General features: G+C 44.6%; 1 protein-coding gene across 1 annotated transcript in view; it reads left to right on the forward strand.

Moving 5' to 3' along the window:
* Positions 1-6672: 6672 nt before the first annotated feature.
* SNRNP200 (small nuclear ribonucleoprotein U5 subunit 200) overlaps positions 6673-22397 on the forward strand; it is a 38461-nt gene continuing 22736 nt past the window's right edge. Inside the window, exons 1-16 of the mRNA XM_056860009.1 lie at positions 6673-6745; positions 7833-7996; positions 10503-10674; positions 11038-11230; positions 12365-12420; positions 13323-13421; positions 13651-13803; positions 15096-15195; positions 16076-16212; positions 16786-16869; positions 17354-17527; positions 19043-19180; positions 19326-19481; positions 21037-21207; positions 21430-21623; positions 22167-22290. Coding sequence (XP_056715987.1) covers positions 6701-6745; positions 7833-7996; positions 10503-10674; positions 11038-11230; positions 12365-12420; positions 13323-13421; positions 13651-13803; positions 15096-15195; positions 16076-16212; positions 16786-16869; positions 17354-17527; positions 19043-19180; positions 19326-19481; positions 21037-21207; positions 21430-21623; positions 22167-22290 — 2160 coding nt within the window. The 5' untranslated portion in view covers positions 6673-6700. The remainder of the gene's footprint in view (positions 6746-7832; positions 7997-10502; positions 10675-11037; positions 11231-12364; positions 12421-13322; positions 13422-13650; positions 13804-15095; positions 15196-16075; positions 16213-16785; positions 16870-17353; positions 17528-19042; positions 19181-19325; positions 19482-21036; positions 21208-21429; positions 21624-22166; positions 22291-22397) is intronic.

Genomic DNA, 22397 nt, shown 5'->3' on the forward strand with positions numbered 1-22397 from the left:
TATGGCCAAAAGCATGGAGGAATGAATGGATTTTTGTCTCCTTAGAACTCTTGCCGACAGACCTTGAAGAAGAGCTTGTCACTGTAAGCCTGTGTGGAACATGAATAGGATTGACCAGGTGTGGACAGAAGAACTCTTTTGGCCTGCACCATATGGAGGAGGCATATCTTTCCTCTAAATTGCCTTCACACAGACACCTTTCAGTGAGCTGGTGCTTTCTCTGAGGGCCTCAGACTTCGGCATGGCTGAAGCCCTCACACAATCAATGTAATCTGGATTTAATTCAAATTACATTCGTTTGGGAGGTCCTAAGTGTTTCTATTTCTTTCGCTGGGGGCCATTAGAGATGGTGAGATGGGAGGTCAGGTGTCAATTGTCTGAAGGCTAAAGTAAGTCCATTCAATATGACCAAAAGAAACAAGTAGAATGAGGCGGAGGAAACCAGGAGGAACTTCAAAGAGTAGTGAGAGAGAGGGGGAAGCAGGTGTGACAAAGAGGAATCAGGGGCATTCCTGATTTCTTGGCCTCATTTGTTCAAGTAAATTTTAACACACCATTGAGTTACACAGGATTAGGGCATTCATTCTTAAAATATGTGCCACCAGAGGGATGTTAGTATGCTGTGAGAAATAACTGAAAAGTTAAAGTTCCTTGTGATCCCAAAGTACCTACAGAAAGTAGAAGTTGCCCATTGCACCTCTGCTTGATATACTGCTCTGGCTTCTCTCCCTTCCAAATGCCTCTGTTGAGAACAGCTAACTCTCTTTAGATCTGTTGGTCAGTCCTGATGTAGAAATAGAGAATCACCTGCACTTGTAGGAGACATTCTCAGACTCATGAGAAACCCAAGTCAAGGGCTCTTCCTATATTCTTAAGCATTCTAAAAGGAAAGCTTTTCAGGTGTAAGAAAGAAGTGGTGCTGCCCACTTACATTCTGATAGAAGCACTCCATAGCTGCCTGAAGCGGGGCCAAAAAGAGATGGCTGCAATTTAAATACAAGGTGCTCCCTCTGCCTGCAGCGAGGCTTTCTTCTTCCTTACGTTTATCTAGTTATCACAACTATTGCCAGATCACAGCTAAAGCAAGAACAGTAGTAAAGAAGGCTTTACTTCTTCTTTACTGCCCCTGGGGAGCAATTAGTTTTACAGGTGAGCTGCATCAAAGAGTGAGGCGGCTGGACCAGCTTCCTGTCCCCAAACTGGGCTGCTAGCAAGTCCTGTTATCATCACTAGCCTTCTACCCACAAACTCCTCCTGCCTCTGCCTTGTATATCAGGAGTGGTGGTGGGAAGCTGAGGTACTTCGGAGGGCTGAATCTGACTGGAAATTAAGTTGTTTATTCTAATTATTCTACAGAAATGTAGAGGACCATGATACGACCAATACAGGCATTTGGCGGATACCATCCATGACAAGTAATGTTCCTTCTTGCTCAGAGCAGTTTTGGAACTAGGGTTACCAACCTCCAGATGGGGCCTGGAATTACAATTGATCTTCAGACCACGCAGGGATCAGTTCCCCTGTTGGGAATGGCAGCTTGGGAGGGCAGACTCTACGGCATCATATTCACACTGCACTCCCTCTGCTTCGCGTACCTGAATACTCCCCCCCCCCGGGACCACCCATAAAGCCACCTTGGTGGACCTGAGGGCAGAAAGGCAGGGTATACATTTTCTAAATAAATAAATAAATAAAAATTTCAGGAATTTCCTAAAATAGAATTAGCAGACCTCACCTGACATATATTTTAGTACATACATGTTTCAGTACATATATATTTATAAATCTATATGGCCAAAAGAGGGGGGGAAAGAGCATCAAGATGACTCAGACTAGACCAGAAGTATTCAGAGCAGATCAGACTGTGGGATTATGGAGGCTCTTGGGCAAGGCGCTTGTGGGCCACCTTAACAGGGAGGGTAAGGCACACATGCCTCTTTCCTGTAGACGTTCACCTTCCTCCTCTGTCGGTTGGGTGGGTCCTAGGGTTGCCAGCTCTGGTCTGGGAAATAACTGGAGATTTTGGGGGTGGAGCCTGAGGAGGGCAGGGTTAGGGGACGGGAGGGACTTCAAGGTATCTCCAAAGCAGCTATTTTCTCCAGGGGGACTGATCTCTGTTGCCTGGTGATCAACTGTAATAGCGGGAGGTATCAGGTGCCACCTGGAGGTTGGCAACCCTAGCAGAAGCATATGCAAGCATTTTCAATGTTTTCCCAACCTTGAGATTAAGAAAGTCCACTTTTTAACCAGACTTTCAATAAACTTCTTTTCTGTGATTGCCATATGAGTCTTTCTGACATCCTATCAATAAACCATTTTTTTCTATTTTACTGCCTGTAGATTTGAACTCTCTAGGTTTACCAGTTCTGAACCATTAAAATAATAAAGTGTGGTAATTCTAGTCTAAATGGTTAGTGTACAAGCAGCTGCTATTAACAGCAAAAAATGTTGGGTTTTTATATTCACTAGGACCTTCCAAGAACACTTTCCAAACTGGTTCATATGTTGATGAGCCCTTGTACATTGCAAAAGATTCTGGGATTTGTTCAAGGGCCCTTATTTGCTACATACAGGACAGTAGCCGCACTTGAGCTGATGTCAAAATTATATGCAAACTGTAAAATGCAGGAAGGCTGAACTGAGATTGTAAATTAACTGTCCTGCCATCAGGTAGTCCACAAAGCTGATAAAAACACATTTAGAGCTGCCCTCTTGTCTTTCAGCGGTCATTAACAGAGAAGGGAGCCAAAAAGCACTGTTAGCACATTTGAATTTGGTTTGAGTGTGATACAAAACCAAACCAATTTTCTCCATGCAGTCGAGGAACTGCTGATGCCTCAGAGGAACTGGGTTTCTTGGAACAAAGCTTGAAAGTTACTGCATTAAGACATTAAAAGTAATTTCAGGATCTCTCAAGCTATGTTCACCCATCCAGGATCTTACAAAAGGTCCTTAAGTTAATAAAAATATATATTTCCTCCATGAGTCTTTCCTAATATAACCATAGATCATGAGTCCCCAACCTTATTGAACTTGCGTAGGCATTTCTGAAGTTTGGAAAACAGGTAGCAGGTACCACCACAAAATGCTTGTCATGGCTGCTGGGGCCACTCAACAGTATTGGGAAGTTCAAGCAAAGTATCCTCCTAATGGGGTTGCCAGCTCTGGGTTGGGAAATACCTGGAGATTTGGTGGGGGTGGAGGCTGGGGAGGGTGGGGTTTGGGGAGCGAACGGACCTCAGCAGGATACAGTGCCATAGAATCCATCCTCCAAAGCAGCCATTTTCTCCAGGGGAATTGATCTTGGTCATCTGGAGATCAATTGTAATAACAGGAGATCTCCAGGAGATCTCCACCTGGAAGTTGGCAATCCTGTATGATGACACAGCTGTTTCTGAATTGTTGCTCCTTGTACAGACAAAGGTGATGCTTCCTGGGCTCTACTGAAAGACTTCCTGCTTCAATAAAGAGCAAATCCAAAGTTGCCCTTTGGTGCCAGGAAACACAGTGATGGGCAACACACTGGAGGATTACTGCTTTAGATCATCAAACCAACTTCATTGTATGCAAAGCCTAATTCTTACTCAAAACGGCATCCTCCTGTCCATAGTAAGGCTCCCACTCTCCTTCACTATGTCTTTTATTTTGTCATCCTCATTAAACTGCAGTATAACCACTGAAGTGGTAATTATAGTAAGGGGAGATGGTACTGAAAATGGTCTGTCTGTACAGGCCCTAGCATAGTGACACAACTTAGCCCCCTTCAATGTAATCTAGTCTTTCCTTTTGCCTTCCTTCAGCCATCAGGAGGGCTTTTCTCCAGCTCTAACGCGTTGCCTTCCCTACATAAAGTTGTCCTTTAAGAGTGTCTGGGAGCAAAGCTCCTTATGTCCTTTTTGCCCCATCCACTTGAGATTGCTGGGAAGAACAGCTGGTAAATTTAGAGCAAATAAAAGGAGATACCTCATCACACTGTGGGTTGCCAGATTGCAGAATTCACAACCGTGGGGAAAGGCTTGGATATTCAGCCGAATTTGAAATCCCACACTACTTTTGTATGCAGACGGTTCCCAAATGGAGGCAGTCATAAATGACAGCATGCATTGCCTACAGCTCAGATGAAAGGTCGTTTCATTAAGACGCCTCCAAAGCAGAGTCTTTGCGACTGTCCCTTACTGGTGGCTGATTAATTATTACTCGTCTTTCTTTGCTGTCTAAAACATGCCACGGCCAGGGAGAAATTTCTTGCAAAGTGGCTACTAAAATACCTCGCTACCTCAGATGTTCACAAATTAGGGTTTTTAAGTGACTGTAGCAAAAACCGCATAGTTGACATGGCTATAGTTTTGCTGTTATTTGTTTCTTCAATTATTTGGAGTATGACCTATGGACTATTAAACCCCAAGTAAAGTAAAATATAACACCAGTTCTTTATACTGGCTCCTGGTCAGTTTCCAGGACCAGTTCAGGACCTGTAAAGCCAATTCAATGACCAAGGCTTTGAACTGTAAAGCTCTAAGTATTTGAACAGAAGGCACCCAAAGGACCAACTCCACTCATATCAATCTGCCCAAACACCTTTTATCCCTCCAAATACATCTCTTGAATGTAACATCCTTCACAGAGTGTGAGTTTGGGAATATTTTGCATTTACAGTGGGCATTTTAGAAAATAATGCTATAGAATCATAGAGTTGGAAGGGACCACTAGGGTCATCTAGTCCAACCCCCTGCACAATGCTATGTGTACTCAAATGTATTTTATTCCACTCAAATAAACTGCTTCTGCCTTCCAACACTGCCAAATCTCACTTTTTCTTTCCTTGCATGCTCTACAGCCCCATCATGTTGACATAAATCCCTAAAATAAGAGTGTTGTCATCTAAATTTTAGGATTGTTTGTATTGTAATTATTTATTTATGCTGTAACCATGACATGCTTGCTGAGGTAACATGTCCTTCTGTCTTAATGCAAATAAGTGAACACAAAACAGAAAATGTACACACATCTTCTTTAGTTGCATAATCTGAGGGCCAAATTTGGGTCATTTGGGTACAGATTTAGGATTAATTTTTGTCTGGACAAACTCCAAGTCAGCAGCTTTGAAGATAGAGTTGGCATATTGCATAGCCTAGGTCTTGGGCTCTGATCTCTCTAGTGCCGTAGCTGCTTGTGAATCCAGACCTTCCAAAGCTATGGACAGTGTTTCCAAAAATACTGCCATCACATACAAACCTTAAGCCTTCTGGAACACAGTCCTTGGCAGAATGCCACAGATCTATTTTAATCCCACTACAGAGAAAAAGTTTTTTTTTAAAAAAAGCTACCTTGACCCCCCCCTCTGCCCAGTTGGATTGTGTCAATGTCACATGTCCTCAAAGGACCCCCTTGCTCTCCTGCTTCATTAAAGCTACAATCCTGTGAGAACTTAACCCCACTGAACACTGCGGAAACTTACTTCTGAGCTATTTCTGTTGTTGCCTATCTAGTAACAAGTGTCACACAACTGGCTTGTACCGTTAGAGAAAGACCAATGGTAATTTCCCCTTGTTCATGGGCTCGTCATCTTCCACGTCTCAAAATGCAGGATGAACCCATGTGCCACTGTAGGTCAGCCCAGCGGGCTTTGAGTTGCATTCCTACCTTGACAAGTATGTACATTATCTACAATATTGCATGCCCTTTTGGCAGTTGCTCCTCAACTCTGCAATAGTCTCTAAGAGTAGATGTGCCGCCATTTATGCATGGGAGGTTTTGCCTTGGATTTGCTGTGCTCTGCACATTTCCTCCATCTGAATTCTCAAAACTCAAAAATAAGCCCCCATAGTTTTGAGAATTCGGATGGGGAAATCCCAGGCAACCCCCCACCCATGCATAAATGGCAGTACCCCCTTTGTGGCTACCTTTCTAAGGCTTGAAAAATTTCTGTCTCATCAGCTCTGCCTACCTGGATTCTTTTGGATTGTTCTTGGTCCGCTGGAATTCTGATAATAATTTTACTGTTTTGTGTTTTAGGATGGCAAGGTTTCAACTTGATGATATTGTAAGCTGGTGTGAATTGATGAAAGAGTAGGAGATACATTCATCCAATACATAAATCGTCCTTGCGTTAGACGCTTTGACTAACTCTTATGCAGGTCTTAATAGCACACATCCCCCATGCATCAAAAAGGAGACAGTCCACAGATTTGCATCAGAGATAATGAAATTGCGTCCATAGAGGATCATGGGCAACAGTGTCTTTCTGTTTCCACTAGAAATTCAGGATATGTGTCATAGTCACTCTATATTTGTAGGGGAATCTATTTTAAAAAAAAATTCCAAGAGTTACCCGCAGCCCTCGTTTCCTGTCTCTCCTTGAAAGGCGCCATACGACGGCCCAGGAACCTAATACAGAACAGAACGAGGAAACCGCTCTGGCCCCAAACATCTATGACACCTCCGTTCTTTTTCTTTGTCGTTCGTCGCCACCCCTCCGCGCAGCCACTTAGGAACCGGAAACGCCTCTAGGACATTCACCTCCCAGGAGAGAGGAAGGCTATGTGGATGTGACCCGGAAGTGGAACTAGCGGTGTGTTCCGAAGTGCGTGCGGGCGCCGTTTTGCTGCGTCTGAGGAGCAGCGGAGACAGGCCGGCCGGGACTGGAAGCCTTCGCCCTCCGGACCGTTAGCGGAGCCGGGAAAGAGGCGACGGGGCCGCCATGGCGGACGTGACCGCCCGTAGCCTGCAGTATGAGTACAAGGCGGTGAGTACTGCGAAGGGAAGGGTCGAGGGTTTCTGAGGCGGCCTTGGGTTCCTCCTTATCCAGGAGAAATGTGCGCAGCCGAGCCTTGTTCTCACTTGAACGCATGAAGCTGCTATAGACTGAACCAGACCCTTGGCCCATCGAAGTCAGTATTGTCTACTCAGACTGGCAGCGGCTCTCTAGGGTCTCAGGCGGAGGTCTCTCACATCACCTATTTGCCTAGTAGTCCCTTCAACTGGAGATGGCGGGGATTGAACCCGGGACCTTCTGCATGCCAAGCAGATGCTCTGCCACTGGGCCACGGCCTCTCCCTTGATGCTCATTTGTTACTGTTAATGAATAATCTGTGCAAATAACTGCACTGATGTTATTGGCATTGCCATTTAGTATTTGTTCATTCACTTGCAGTCTTTTCCCGCTGACTCTGATGGTGAATCGTCATTATATATATATAAAAAAAGCCTAACGGTACCATGTGCCTTGTTAACCATAAAGCTAACAATAATATCTGGACAAATATGTTGGCATTACTGCGGACATTATTATCTGCCCGGATAATAGCAATAATAGACTAGAGGGGCAGTTGTATTAACTTGTTTGCTATAAAGATAAGAGAGGCTATTATCACATATAGACACTTAACAGCCAAATCAGATGCAATACAGATTATGAATTGTTGTATGTCTCTCAGAGGCAAATCGACAGTCTACAAACCTGGCTTGGATCAGGGCCATACAGGTAGGGGTGAGGAGGTTTAATTATTTTTTTCTTATTAAAAATATAAAAATAGTTTCCTGCTTCATGGTTGTTGAGTTGTTAGCGCTTTACAGGGGGAAAGGGGGGCTTAAAAATACTTTCTCTGTTGCACAAGTGACTGTGGATATGGGAAATAAGTGGTGCTGTTTCTGATAACATATGAAATTTGTCCTTTTATTTTATTCTTTCATTTTTCACATGCAGCAGGCTGGGAGATGATGGAATGCTGCCCAGTCTTCACAATGTATTGCTAAAAGCAGGAATGTCTGTGCTTCATGGCCATCTCCAAAATCTTGATCTCTTTCTCTTGTGCTATCATTTTTCCCCCCAGAACTCAAACCTTGTACTTCAAGCTGACCGTTCCTTGATAGACAGGACCCGGCGTGATGAGCCTACAGGGGAGGTCCTGTCCCTGGTTGGGAAGCTGGAAGGTACTCGTATGGGCGACAAGGCCCAGAGGACCAAACCTCAGATGCAGGAGGAAAGACGAGCCAAGTGAGTTTCTCTGTAGGAAACTAAGGCAGTAAAGAATATTTAAATATACCTAGTCTAGGTGTTCCACGAGCCCCATTTCGCAGAGTGTTAAGCTGCAGTACTGCAGTCAAAAACTTTGCTCACGACCTGAGTTCGATCCCGACGGAAGTCGGTTTCAGGTAGCCGGCTCAAGGTTGACTCAGCCTTCCATCCTTCTGAGGTCGGTGAAATGAGTACCCAGCTTGCTGGGGGTAAAGGGAAGGTGACTGGGGAAGGCACTGGCAAACCACCCCGCAAACAAAGTCTGCCTTGGAAATGTTGGGATGTGATGTCACCCAATGGGTCAGGAATGACCTGGTGCTTGCACAGGGGACCTTTACCTTACCTATAGTCTAGGTGTTATAATAATCAGCAGACTTCATTCCTAAGATTGGATCCTGTGCGTGAATCCTGTATTATATGTCACTTGTCATTGAAAACTCTGATGCTGATTGACTGAACTGGTCCAGAACTATGGTCCAGACTGAGCTGGGGTGCAGAACTATGGCTTGTTTGAGGGACTGGTAAGTTGTCAGTTTGATTGGAGTTGTAATATCACATGGAAGCATGCTGAAGACTGGGGAAAAGTCCTGTAACATAAGGAGCAGGTTGCTAAGAGATAGGAAGGTTCAAGGATGTAGGCCGTGGACTGAGAGAATCTGAAGGGAATCTTCGATAATAGAATGTAAGAAGCAAGGAATTGAAGCAAGAAGGGGCTAAATAAAAAAAAAGAGAGTTCATAGTACATGGTCAAGAAGAGATAAACAGTGTGGGGAAGGAACAGAGCAATGCTGGGACAGTGGTCAAGAAATAAGGGTGGCTGGGGCAAGAGGGACACAGTAGGAAGTGGACTGAAAGGCAGGAAGTTGAGAAAACAATGAGCAGTAGAGAGTGGGTTGAAGAAAGTGAAGGCCAAGCAGGATGTACAGATGGGGCAAAACTGCACAGAGGGTCTAGAGACTGGAGGTGATATTATTGGTTGACTGCTGTGGGTTGTTGGCCAGGGACTTAAGGGAGCATAAGATAGCTAGGTCCAGATTCTAAAAGAGGGATGCTGCCTATTTTAACTTCCCCCATAGCATTGTGTTCTGGCAACCATAAGAGAAGCCATGAGGAACAAGAAGCAATGGGGATGAGACTAAATTTCATATGCCAACTTGACCTAAGAAGCCAGTTCTTAGATTGCAGGCTCCCAGTTTCAGCCATAATTTTTCCCGTCTAAGAGCTGCTTTGTGTTACAATTTCTTACGCAAATATACACTACTACATGCCAAGTGGTAAGGGATTCTGGCGAATGGTGTGTGTGTGTGTTTATTAAGGCAGTTAGGTGGACCAAAATCGAACTGACCATATGGATCGGCCCCTGAGTCTACCCAGTTAATGTAATTCCAACGGTAAACAAAAAAACAACGCAACACCCATAATGTGGCTATGCACGTACACACAGACTGACTTCTACGTGGCAAACTGTCATATGTGAAGTGGTCTTCGGCTGATGATAGTCCTACTGTGTATTCAAATATTTTAAGTAATAGTTAGCATTGATGTGGGGACTTTTATTGTTATCCTCTGCAAAGTTCCTAAAGATAACACAAAGATGTGAATGCGTTTGTTGTGTGCTCTGTAGCAGTTGCATGCCTTTGTTATGCTGCCCTGTGGAATAAGTAATGGTATATACCTGCTGTTCATGATATTGCTGCATTTAAATGTAGTGTGCCCTAGGACTATAATACTCATTGTTTTGGGGAGCCTCAACGGCTGCTGTTCAGACGTTGATTGCAATCCCTTATAACCCTGAAATCTTCCCTGCCCTTTCAGTAGGAAAACTAATTATGCATTGAAGGTACGTCGCTTTAGAGTATGCCCTCAATCTTACTGTGAAAATGTACAATCAGGTGATTCTTAATTTTGCCAGCCTTGGTTTGTAAATCTGTTCCTTGTAAGGTTGGTTTCTATTTTATCTGGCATAATACCCACAAATAAATTTTATTATTAAACTAATGAATGCTGTCAGTAGATTAAAAGTGCAAGATTCCTTAATCCAGCGGAGGGACCCTAGTACAGTCCATTGTTTCTTTCATTCATTTGTGATTTGGTCTTATTCACAGTCTTCCTTTGTGTGTTGTTCAGCTGTCCCAGCTCCATGATGAGAGCAAAGCAGACTACTTCCATTTCTCCCCTCCTGGTTTAATTTGCTATCCACTCCAAGTTTCTCATCCACCTCCAGCCCTCATCACCCTTTTTAAGGATCATTAGTGATGAAAAAACTACTCTGCCAGATATCAATAATTTGATTTTCTAAACTTGAAACATAGTAATTTATGGTATGCATTAACTGGTTAGTACCCCAGCATTCGTAAAAGCAGAGCTTTGTAATTTTGTGTATTTCACTTGAGAGGATGTGTTTGTTCCTTGCCTTTCTCTTCTTGTGTGCTGGAGAGAGATTCTAATTTTTTTTCCTGATTGTGATGTGGTCTTTGCTTTCTAGGAGAAGGAAACGTGATGAGGACAGACATGACATCAACAAGATGAAAGGCTACACTCTGCTTTCTGAGGGCATCGATGAGATGGTGGGAATTATCTACAAGCCCAAAACCAAGGAGACCCGGGAAACCTATGAAGTGCTACTGAGCTTCATTCAGGCAGCACTTGGGGATCAGGTGAGAGATGGCTGGGTGCTGTGGATGTTGGTGTGCAGAATCGATGGTTAAAGCGAAGATGTCAACCTCTGCCGTCTTTTAAAAACAAAGTTAGCTTGCAAACAAAGTAATCTGTGTGAAGCAATATTAAATCACTCCAATGATGCTATAAATAAAATAAATTATAATAAGCTGGTTGTGTTTCAGAGCTAAATGTGGTTTCTCAATAAATGTTTGACCATCTTTATGTTTGACTGGCCCCATCATCAGAAAGAACTGCCTTGTCTTGCTTTGGTTTCACAACCAAGAAATAACAGTGTGCATAATGAAGTAAATGTGGCAGGCAGACATCAGATTCATTAAGTTAACTCTTGTTTTTCGCAGCCCAGAGACATTTTGTGTGGAGCTGCCGATGAGGTCCTGGCTGTCCTGAAGAACGAGAAGCTACGAGATAAGGAGCGGCGGAAAGAGATCGACCTGCTTCTGGGACAGACAGATGATACCCGTTACCACGTGCTGGTGAACTTGGGCAAGAAAATCACAGACTATGGCGGGGACAAGGAGATCCAGAACATGGGTATGGTGCTTAAGTTGAGCCCCTTTTATAGTTAGAGCCTAGGTTCACCATTTGTAATTTGCATCCTATGTAGAATAATAGAGAGATTGACAGCCTTCTTTTTATTGAAGGCAAGGTTCACAGCCATTGATGATTTCTGCACCTTGCTTTCTAACTTTATCTTAAAATTCTTCCATAAAAGGCATTCTCTGCCTTTCTTAGATGTTGTCTGAATGAATGTCTTTGAATTATTCTTAAATTTACGCTCTGACAATCGCAAACTCATGTTTAATACCATAGATGTTTTGTAGTTTGTGCTGCTTTTGTGACCACTTTAGCGATTGTGCAGAAAAGCACACGGTGTGTTAGAGTACCTGTGTTACATGCAGAAGAACCGAGGTCCAATCCCCAGCATCTCTAGTTAAAGGATCTCTGGTTAAATGGCCTGGGAAGGCCCTGCTTTGAGACCTGAGAGAGCCACTGTTAGTAACAATAAGACAGAATTTTGCTAAAAGAACCAATGGCCTGATTGCGCCATACCTTAACTCCCTTGCTGTGTGGCAGCATGCTGGAACGTCTGCTGCACACTGGCTTTAGCTGACTATAGGCCACCACGATCTGCCTTAACTGTATGCTAGGACAGGCTTGCAAAGTACTGAATTTGGCAAAGAAAATAAAGTCCAATATGGTTGCTTCCTTCGAGTTGATTTTAATGGTTGCAAGGTCTCACTGGCCGATTGGGACACCGCCACAGTTTTTAGCTGTTGTTGCTCTGTATGCATCAATTTAGCATAGTTTTATTATGTATGTTAACAATCTAGCAATTTTTAACCTAGTATTTTCCTTTTATTATGTATTTGTGGTATTGTTGACATGTTTGTAATGGCCTACGTCTATATGCAAATAAAACCATTCATTCATTGTGTTTTGTCAGTTGAGCACTGCCAGCTTGGCATGTACAGGGAGTTTCTGGGCTTCAACCTGTGCGGACTTTCCCCCATTTCTGTCGCATGCTAAATTAATCATGGGGCTGTTGCTCATCTCCCTGCAGGAGCATCATTCTTTTAAATAATGAACTCTGTGTTCTTGGCCGTGAGGAGTTCTACAGATCTGAAACTGTGCTTCTTGTTTCTGATTTGTTTCTCTCTTTTCTAGATGACAACATTGATGAGACCTATGGAGTGAATGTGCAGTTTGAGTCAGATGAAGAGGTAAGTAAATAATCATACTCTTCTGATGTGGATAAGCTAGGAAGTAGAGAGAGGCTTACAGAGCAGCCTTCACAACATAAGATAACCTGTTGCTCCCACACACATTACCAAAAAAATACCCATGTCTACAGAAGAAGAATTGATTTTTATACCCCACTTTTCTCTACCTTAAGGAATCTCAAAGCGGCTTACAATCACCATCCCTTCCTCTCCTCACAACAGGCACCTTGTGAGGTAGGTGGGACTGAGAGAGTTTTGAGAGAACCATGACTAGCCCAAGTTCACCCAGTATGCTTCATGTGAAGGAGTGGGGAATCTTAATCTGGTTCTCCAGATCAGAGTCCACCACTCTTAACCACTACACCATGCTGGCTGTACAGGAGAGGGTGGGGGTAAATTTGGGCAGTACTGCACAGGCAATAGCCCTCTCTCTCCCTGCCTAATCCTCTCTCTCTAGTTGCATGTACATAGCCAGAAGAGTTTTTTTGTGATAATTAGAACATTGCTATCAGCAGTACTAAGCCTGATTTCTGCCCCATATAATTTTGTTTTTTCATGGCTTGTTAATGGAGCATTTGCTAAACTGGCCCACTGGCCCCAGATCTTGCTTTTCTCTCTGCTGAAGAGGATATGGTAGAAGAAGCCTTGTTTAAATCTTCCAGGAAGAGGAAGGCCCAGGTCCAAGTGCAACTGTCCTCACTAGAGTTTTACTAGAGTGACCCAAACCCTTTCTTGCCTCAAGTATGACTTGATCTCTGTTCTGCTTGTAGAATCATTATCTTGCTCTTCAGTCTGTTTGTCCAGCTGCTACCGTGCTGCTAATGGAAATGCTGCATGGTTGGAAATGTTGGGCAACATGTTTGGAAGGAGCCTCTAACTGAGAAGGTCTTTTGCTCCAACAGGAAGGGGACGAAGATGTTTATGGCGAAGTGCGGGATGAAGCATCTGACGATGACATGGAAGGGGATGAGGCTGTTGTCCGTTGCACACTTTCAGCCAATGTAAGTCATCCTGGGAAAACACAGGGCATTTGCCATCTTACTTGTCTCATTTTGCAATGGTGCAGAGTAATAACTTGGTGATTTCCTATCACTTGTATATTGGGGTAGCCTTGTAGTGGTCCCTCTGCGTGCAGACCCACACAGTAGTACTTAAAAGCCTTACCTGCTGTATGTTTCAATGTGATTCTTAAGGCTCTTTGTGAAAACATTGTGGTGGTGTTCCTCTTAGCTTGTGGCATCGGGTGAGCTGATGAGCTCCAAGAAGAAAGATCTCCACCCCCGGGACATTGATGCCTTCTGGCTGCAGCGGCAGCTGAGCCGTTTCTACGATGATGCCATTGTATCCCAGAAAAAGGCAGATGAAGTCCTAGAAATATTAAAGGTGTGCTGTTCCCTTTTATTCCTTTTGAGGCTGCAGCCATGAGCTCTTGTGGTGCTTGTCTTGTTAGTCACTTGTTAGAGAAAAAAGTTAATCTATGTATGGGAAGTGAATACTGAGGTGGCTTACTCTTGTGAAGGGGTAAGAAAGAATTTGAACCATCTCACTCTGACCCAGAACTGTTCTGGCCTTTTCAGTGGCATGATGTAGTAGTGGTTAAGAGTGGTGGTTTGGAGTGGTGGACTCTGATCTGGAGAACTGGGTTTGATTTTCCACTCCTCCACATGAGTGGTGGAGGCTAATCTGGTGAACCGTGTTGATTTCCCCACTCCTACACATGAAGCCAGCTGGGTGACCTTGGGCTAGTCACAGTTCTCTCCGAACTCACTCAGCCCCACCTACCTCACAGGGTGTCTGTTGTGGGGAGGGGAGGGGAAGGTGATTGTAAGCCGGTTTGATTCTTCCTCAAGTGGTAGAGAAAGTTGGCGTATAAAAACCAACTCTTCTTCATCTTCTTGTGATTTGAATGCTGAGGATGAGGAGGCAGATCTGTGAGAGATTCTGTGTCTTCTATACCCTTTGGAAAAAATCCTGGAGATGCTTCAAGTGACGGTCCCCCAGGTTCATTCTCTCATTAATGTGACTTTTAAAATGCTACATAGTTTAGTGTTTGGTCAACCATCTGATTGCATGTGTTTCTGCATAAGAACATAAGAAAGGCCCTGCTGGATCAGACCAAGGCCCATCAAGTCCAGCAGTCTGTTCACACAGTGGCCAACCAGGTGCCTCTAGGAAGCCACTAACAAGACGAGTGCAGCAGCACCATCCTGCCTGTGTTCCACCGCACCCAAAATAATAGGCATGCTCCTCTGATACTAGAGAGAATAGGTATGCAGCATGACTAGTATCCATTCTAACTAACAGCCATGAATACCCCTCTCCTCCATGAATATGTCCACTCCCCTCTTAAAGCCCTCCAAGCTGGCAGCCATCACCACATCCTGGGGCAGGGAGTTCCACAATTTAACTATGCGTTGTGTGAAAAAATACTTCCTTTTATCTGTTTTGAATCTCTCACCCTCCAGCTTTAGCAGGTGACCCCATGTTCTAGTATTATGGGAGAGGGAGAAAAACGTCTCCCTGTCTGCATGCATAATTTTATAGACCTCTATCATGTCTCCCCTCAGCCGCCTTCTTTCCAAGCTAAACATAAGCGGCAGCTTCTCTGTGAGGAGGAATGGTTCTCAGTGGACAGTTGAATGAGCTCTCCCTCCCTTTGTTCCATCTCTTTCTAGACTGCCAGTGATGACAGAGAATGTGAAAACCAGCTGGTTCTGCTCCTGGGCTTTAACACATTTGACTTCATTAAAGTGCTGAGGCAACACAGAATGATGAGTGAGTAAGAGAAACAGAAGGGTGTAGTGGTTAGAGTGCCAGACTTGGATCTGGGAGACCCAGGTTCATATCTCCTCTCTGCCGTGGAAGCTTGCTGGATGACCCTACTTCACAGGGTTGTTGGGAGGATACAGTATAGAGGAGAGGGGGACAATGTAAGCTGCTTTGGGTCCCCATTGGGGAGAAAGGGAGGGATATAAACAAAATAAGTATCTGCTGTGGTCAGGGTAGCAGGCCTTGGGATGTGTGTGCTTCAGGTACTGGCATGAATTCGCTTCTTCTGCAGTTGTTTGAGCAACGATTCATATTTTGTTCTGTCCCGAACAATGCAGCTAGTACTCACACAGTTATGATCAAATGTGGACCAGTGTCTAAATTTTGTACTGTCCTATGCATATTGTGCTGAAGACCTTTGGTCAGATGAGCCTGAAATAAAAGGAAAGGAATTTTGTACTGTACTGTAATTCTCTGTGCTCATGCTTTATTCCGAACCCTGTACTAGATCCTGAGAATGATGATTTAGTTGTGGGTAGTGATGTGCTTTGCTAAGTGACAGTGAACCGGTGAGTGTTAAAAGTCACAAGGGAGAGGCTGGTAGCAACAGAGGATACCAAAGTGTACTGTATAATGGCATCTTCTGTGGATGTCACTGTATTTAATCTTCACAGATCTGTATCTTATGTGCTAAACATTTAAAGTATCCGCAGTCTGTCTTTTATGCCACCTTTATACCATAGTTCACAGTGCGGTGAGGAGCGGGGAACGGCTCATGTCACTGGCTTGCAGGACACATATTTTGTTTGCCAACCTTCAGGAATATCTGGGTATGTTCTGTTTGGCACGTCACACCGGACACAGCTGTTGTTTGCTCTCTCCCCAGTCTTGTACTGTACCCTCCTGGCTAGTGCTCAGAGTGAAGCTGAGAAGGAAAGGATTATGGGAAAGATGGAGTCGGATCCTGAGCTGTCAAAGTTCCTATATCAGCTGCATGAGACAGAAAAGGAAGATCTGATCCGGGTAAGGATTGAAGGTGGGGTGGGGCAAAACTCGGGTAAAAATTCACTTTGATGGCTGTCCAAAGCATCAAGATGGGTTGCAATACCTTCTTTTTACTCTGATTGCTCTGTGAGTTGTGAAAGAAAGAGAAGCTTTCAGGCATCACAACAAGCTTTGGTGAAACCTAGGTGTGTGTGTAAATTATTGATTCGATGGTGACTATTGGGATCTCTGAATGCAGTCAGAAACTTGCCCAAAGCCCCTGTCTGAATGTGTAACAGTTTTGTATTGCAGTTCAGCTCTCTACAAGGGCTGGGTTGCTCTGGTTTGTGGCAGGGTAGGAGTGTTGTTGAATCTATTGTGTAAAATGTTTTGTTGCATTATTTTTCTTTATGTCTTTGTGAATGAAACACTGCACACACAATATGAACGCCATTTTCTTTCTCTTGATAAAACAAACCTTTAAAGAAAGTCTGAGATGCCTTAAAATCTTGGACAAAGAAAGCTGAATAATTTCTGCAGAACCTGGCCTTTGCTGAGCTGCCTGAGGAGCTGAAACCTACACTTACTTGCAATTTCTTTCAACTTCTTCAGGAGGAACGCTCTCGCAGAGAACGTGTCCGCCAGTCCCGCATGGACACTGACCTGGAAACTATGGATCTGGACCAAGGAGGGGAGGTATTTAATTTACTCAGTCAGTGGTGATTGTTAGGGTGCTAGGGGCTATATGAGCAAGAGCAGCCATGCAAAAGATTCTGCATCTCGGGTTGCCTCCTAACAAGGAAGAACAGTCCCCTCAGCCTCTTGCCAAACAAGCTACTTGTTTTTTAATAAGGAAAGGGAGTACAGGGCAAGCAAGAACCAAAATAATCACAGTGTAGTGAAGCGCATGGACCAATTGTCCTTACCAATTCAACAAATTTATTACCATGAGTATATAATGCATAACCAAGTTTATACCACATTTCCAAATAACAATAGTGTTTTGTGACAAATTTCAAAATAACTATAGCAAAGTGCCATATTAATCTTAACAAAAAAAATGACTTAAAGCAAGCTACATAGGTAGAAAACTTGCAGTGATTTCGGTCCTGTTTTCTCCTTTGCGAGTTTTGGTTAAGAGTGATGTGCTCTTTGTCTTGGTTTTCGTCTTCAATTTCAGGCATTAGCCCCCCGGCAGGTTTTGGACCTTGAGGACCTGGTATTTGCTCAAGGTAGTCACTTCATGGCCAACAAGCGATGCCAGCTGCCGGATGGCTCTTTTCGTAGACAGCGCAAAGGCTACGAGGAAGTTCATGTCCCTGCCCTGAAGCCAAAGCCTTTTGGCTCCGAAGAGGTTGGTGACTTCTTTCTTTCTCACCCGTAGAAATAGGGCACAGGGTTAGGGCCTTGTAGTCATGTCTACAGTAGACAGCTGGATGCCTTCAGTATTCATGGAGTCCACTTGGCTGGTGGTTCTTGGCTTGAACATCAGTGAAGTGCTTCTAATCTCATTACTTAGCCTCTCAAGCTAGAAGCAGGGTTTGCAGTGGTTGGTAACTACTGATTTGTTTTTTACTATTTTGATGCTTGTACAGTGGTGGTGGGGGAAAGAGGACCTAGAGCAGGTGTGGTGTAGTGGTTAGAGCATGGGTTCTCAACAAAGGGGGGAATGTTAGGGTTCTGGGGGGGAGGAATTGGGACCACTATTCAGCAAAGTGTGATGTCATGTAGATTATGTACAATCTGTAAAATTGTAGGGTTTTTTCTTTTTCTTTTTTTTTTGTTAGACTATCTTGGGAAGTGGGGGAATTATAATCTGAACAATGGTGAAAGGGGGGAATGGAGGGGAAAAGGTTGAGAACCACTGGGTTAGAGTGTCAGACTAAGATCTAGGAGAGCCCGGTTTGAATCCCTGCTCTGTCATGGAAACTTTCTGGATGACCTTGTGAGTCAGATTAAGCTGAAGGCCCAAGATTGTTGTAAGGGTAATATGGAGGAGAAGATGATGATGCAAGCTACTTCCTGTCTGTTGGCTTTCTGTGTGGGATTGCTCAAGATGATGTACAGAAATACAAAAACAGCATTATTCCAGGGAAATTTCCAGTTTTAAAATACTGGTGTAAATAAAGTTCTTGATGTATCTTTTTTTGAAAGGCGATTATTCCACATCTTCAATGCCACCATCAAGAAAGCCCCATCCCTGGCGACACTAGCACTTCCCTCTCCAAAGGGTACTCATACCAAACCCCTTTTGGAAGTCCTCAGCGATCGGAAAGATGTCAGAATGGTAGTGCCTTGGCTTCAGTGGCTGGTGCTGACCTGTCAGAAGTGTCATGCAACATGATACACATATGAAGCTGCCTTATACACTGTCAGACCACTGGCCTGTCTAGATCAGTATTGTTGCTCTTACTGGCAGTGGCTTGCCAGGGGTCTCAGGCAGAAAAAGGACTTGCTCAGCAGTTATTACTTGAGATCCTTTAACTGGGAATGTCAGGTATTGAACCAGGGACTTTCTCCATGCTAAGCCTGGGCTCTAGCACAGAGTTGTGATCCTTCACAAATACGTTAGGACTGGCTGTTCATCCCACTTCCGATCACCATGCTGCTCGTTGGCTTGTTTTGCTGCACAAAGAGGGGTTTTTGTTGGGGTTTTAATCCTTCCCCTACCATTTTTGATTGCTGTTAGTTATTCCACTGCCTGCTTTGTGATAAGTGAGTGGCGTACTCTCTGCTCTGCAGAGATTATTAATTGATTTGAAGCCCTTCTGTTTGGCCCCATATTTGTTTCAGGCTTATTTCTGACTCGCTTGAGTAATGAATATGTTGTACAAAGATTTCTTTTCCTAATGATGATTCTCCTTTACAGCAACTGGTTCCTGTGGAGAAACTCCCTAAATATGCTCAGGCTGGATTTGAAGGATTCAAAACACTAAATCGCATTCAGAGCAAACTGTATCGTGCGGCACTCGAGACAGACATGAACCTGCTTCTGTGTGCGCCCACCGTAAGTGTCCTTCCCGTTGTTCTGTATCATCAAAACAAATGGATCTGTTGGGACCCTGACATCTTTAGCCTTGCTAATAAGGGAGGGAGTGTTTCTGTGCGTGCTTTTGTGGTGTCAAAGTATAATCTTAATGCTTATTTTCCAGGGTGCTGGGAAAACCAATGTGGCCTTGATGTGTATGTTGCGTGAGATAGGCAAACATATCAACCTTGATGGGACCATTAACGTGGATGACTTCAAAATTATCTATATTGCGCCAATGAGGTCCTTAGTACAGGAAATGGTGGGCAGTTTTGGGAAGGTAAGAACAGGATTCATTTTGTACGAGACTTGCATTGGGTTGGAGATGCCTGGAGAACTGCAGTTTCATTTCCTGAGATAAAGTACCTATTCCCCTTTTTCAAAGGATCCTCTAATGGCGTTATTTATTGACTTGTATTATTTATTAATGGCGTAAATGTCTTAAGAGCTGAGCAAAGAGTGAGCGGGCCTGCCAGAGTGGCTTGCTTTGTTACAACAGCAAAAAATTGGTGTTGGGGGAGGACAAGCGGTAAGATCACTGTAGCAGTGCCAAGTGGTATGGCCATGGTCTATTTTGGACAGAGGATCCCAGACCCGGAGTGGATGCCTAAACTAGGCTGATGGAAAGGGCCTTGTGGGCGCCCTCAGGCTGTGAGGGCTGCCTTGGGGTGAATGGCTACGGAAGTAGCCTGTTGTGAGGGGGAGGAGCTAGGGTGCTAGAAGAGGGGCTTGGCTGTGTCCCCTTAGGGCAGCTGCTAGTTATCCTGAAGGCTTGTCCCATTTTCAGGTGTTTGAGGAGTTTCGTTCATGAGCCAAATACCCCTTTGTGCTACCCGCTTTACCCTTCCTCCAAGCAGCATAGTATGACATGCATGGTTTCCTACCCCCTGCTGCCCAGCGTGCTGTAGTGGTTAAGAACGGTGGTTTGGAGCAGTGGCCTCTGATCTGGTGAACCAGGTTTGATTCCTCACTCCTCCACATGAGCGGTGGAGGCTAATCTGGGGAACTGGATTTGTTTCCCCACTCCTACACATGAAGCCAGCTGGGTGACCTTGGACTAGTCACACTCTCTCAGCCCCACCTACCTCACAGGGTGTCTGGTGTGGGGAGGGCAAGGGAAGGTGATTGTAAGCCGGTTTGAGTCTCCCTTAAGTGGTAGAGAAAGTCAGCATATAAAAACCAACTCGTCTTCTTCTTTGTTCTTATCACAGCCTGTAGTGAGGCAGGTGCAGAGGTATAATAATAATTTATTAATACAGTCACTGACCAGCAAAAACAAACAAAAGTTACAACAGATAATAAGAAAACCACAACAACAGCTACTACTGCTACTACAAATAATCTGAGCCTAAAAATTACATATTACATGTATGAATAAAATTTATATAAACATAGTATAACGTGGTGTGACCCCCTTAATATTTTTAGTAATAAAGTATTTCTGAGCAGGTGCAGAGGAAGTGGCTGTCCCAAGGACACCCAGAGAGCTTCAGGGGTCCCCACTCAGCGCTTAGTTATGCTATAGTGTTAATTTGAGTCCAAAACACTCTCACGTGCCACTGTCGGCTGCTGTTCTCCACTGAGATGAAAGCAGGATTCCCTGAAGGCACCAGCTGCCCATTGCTAGCTGTGGTCCTGTAGAGGGCAGGCGTAACCTAGTGGCCGAGGTCCCTAGTTTGAATCTCTCCTGCCGCAAACTCACCGGGGGGGTCTTAAAACAAGCCGCTCCTTCTCAGTCCCCCTCCCCCCATGTCCTAATATTGCCATACGGGTTTATGGTAAGGCAAGACTATGTATGTGAAATGCTCTGAAACCTATTCCAATCTTCTTTGTAGCGTTTAGCCACTTATGGCATCACTGTGGCTGAATTGACCGGAGACCATCAGTTATGCAAGGAAGAAATAAACGCCACGCAGATCATTGTCTGCACCCCAGAGAAGTGGGACATCATCACCCGAAAAGGGGGAGAGCGCACCTATACTCAACTGGTCCGCCTTATTGTCTTGGTAAGTTGCGCTAGAAGTGTCTTGCTGGACCAGAAGGGTCCGTATTTCTGCCATGCTGTGACCATTCAGGGTGCTCATTATCCGGCAGAATGATTGAAGCACTTGCAACTGCAGCCATTGTGACACAGCTGCTTCTGAGCTCACTTAGAGGATGTGTGAAATGGGCTCTATAGCTTCTTTGGGGCATTGTGTGGTGTGTTCAGCCTTCTTCCTTTTCTACAGGATGAGATCCACCTTCTGCATGACGATCGGGGCCCTGTTCTGGAGGCGTTGGTGGCCAGGACCATCCGTAACATCGAGATGACCCAGGAAGATGTGAGGCTGATTGGGCTGAGTGCCACACTCCCAAACTATGAGGACGTGGCTACGTTCCTAAGAGTGGAGCCCTCCAAAGGCTTGTTCTATTTTGACAACAGGTGCGAGGGGCACATTTGAGGGGAGGATGTTTGGGTAGGAGACGCTTTTGGAAGCAGTCAGAAATTGAGGACTTTGGGCATTTGAGAATGCAGCAGGCAGTGATTTTGAGCCCTCAGTTGCTTTTGAGACTCGTGAGCAGAAATGGTACGTGTATTTTTGCTACTGCATGGATATGCGCTTGGAAACTTCAACTTCCTAGCGTGTATGTGGCATCTGCAGTTAGGGTCACCCACCTCCAGGTGAGGCCTGGAGTTCTCCTGGAATTACGACTTATCTCCAAACTACAGAGAGAGGTTTCCCTGGAGGAAATGGCAGCTTTGGAAGGTGGAATCTGTCATCATATCCCTGCAGAGCTTCCTCCCAAATTCCTTCCTTCCCAAGCACCACCCACAGATGTCCAGGAATTTCCCTAGCCGGAGTTGGCAACCCTATCTGCAGTTGAAAGCGGCCACTTGTTGTGCATACGTGTAGAGAAATTGGTATGTCTTAAAGAATTTGTGCAACAATTTAACATAATTCCTTCCCCCTCCACTTTTTTGTAGCTTCCGCCCAGTGCCTCTGGAACAGACATATGTGGGGATCACAGAGAAGAAAGCCATCAAGCGCTTCCAGATCATGAATGAGATTGTGTATGAGAAAATAATGGAGCATGCTGGGAAGAATCAGGTGAGACGAGGCTCTTCTACTCGAAATCTACTCTTTAAAATCTCTGCCCACCTTCAAAGAGAATCAGTTTGTGTGCCCCCCCCCCACCAGTTGCATTCATTTCATTG

This window comes from Euleptes europaea, chromosome 14 (genome assembly GCF_029931775.1).
Source record: "Euleptes europaea isolate rEulEur1 chromosome 14, rEulEur1.hap1, whole genome shotgun sequence".
Classification (NCBI taxonomy): Eukaryota; Metazoa; Chordata; class Lepidosauria; order Squamata; family Sphaerodactylidae; genus Euleptes; species Euleptes europaea.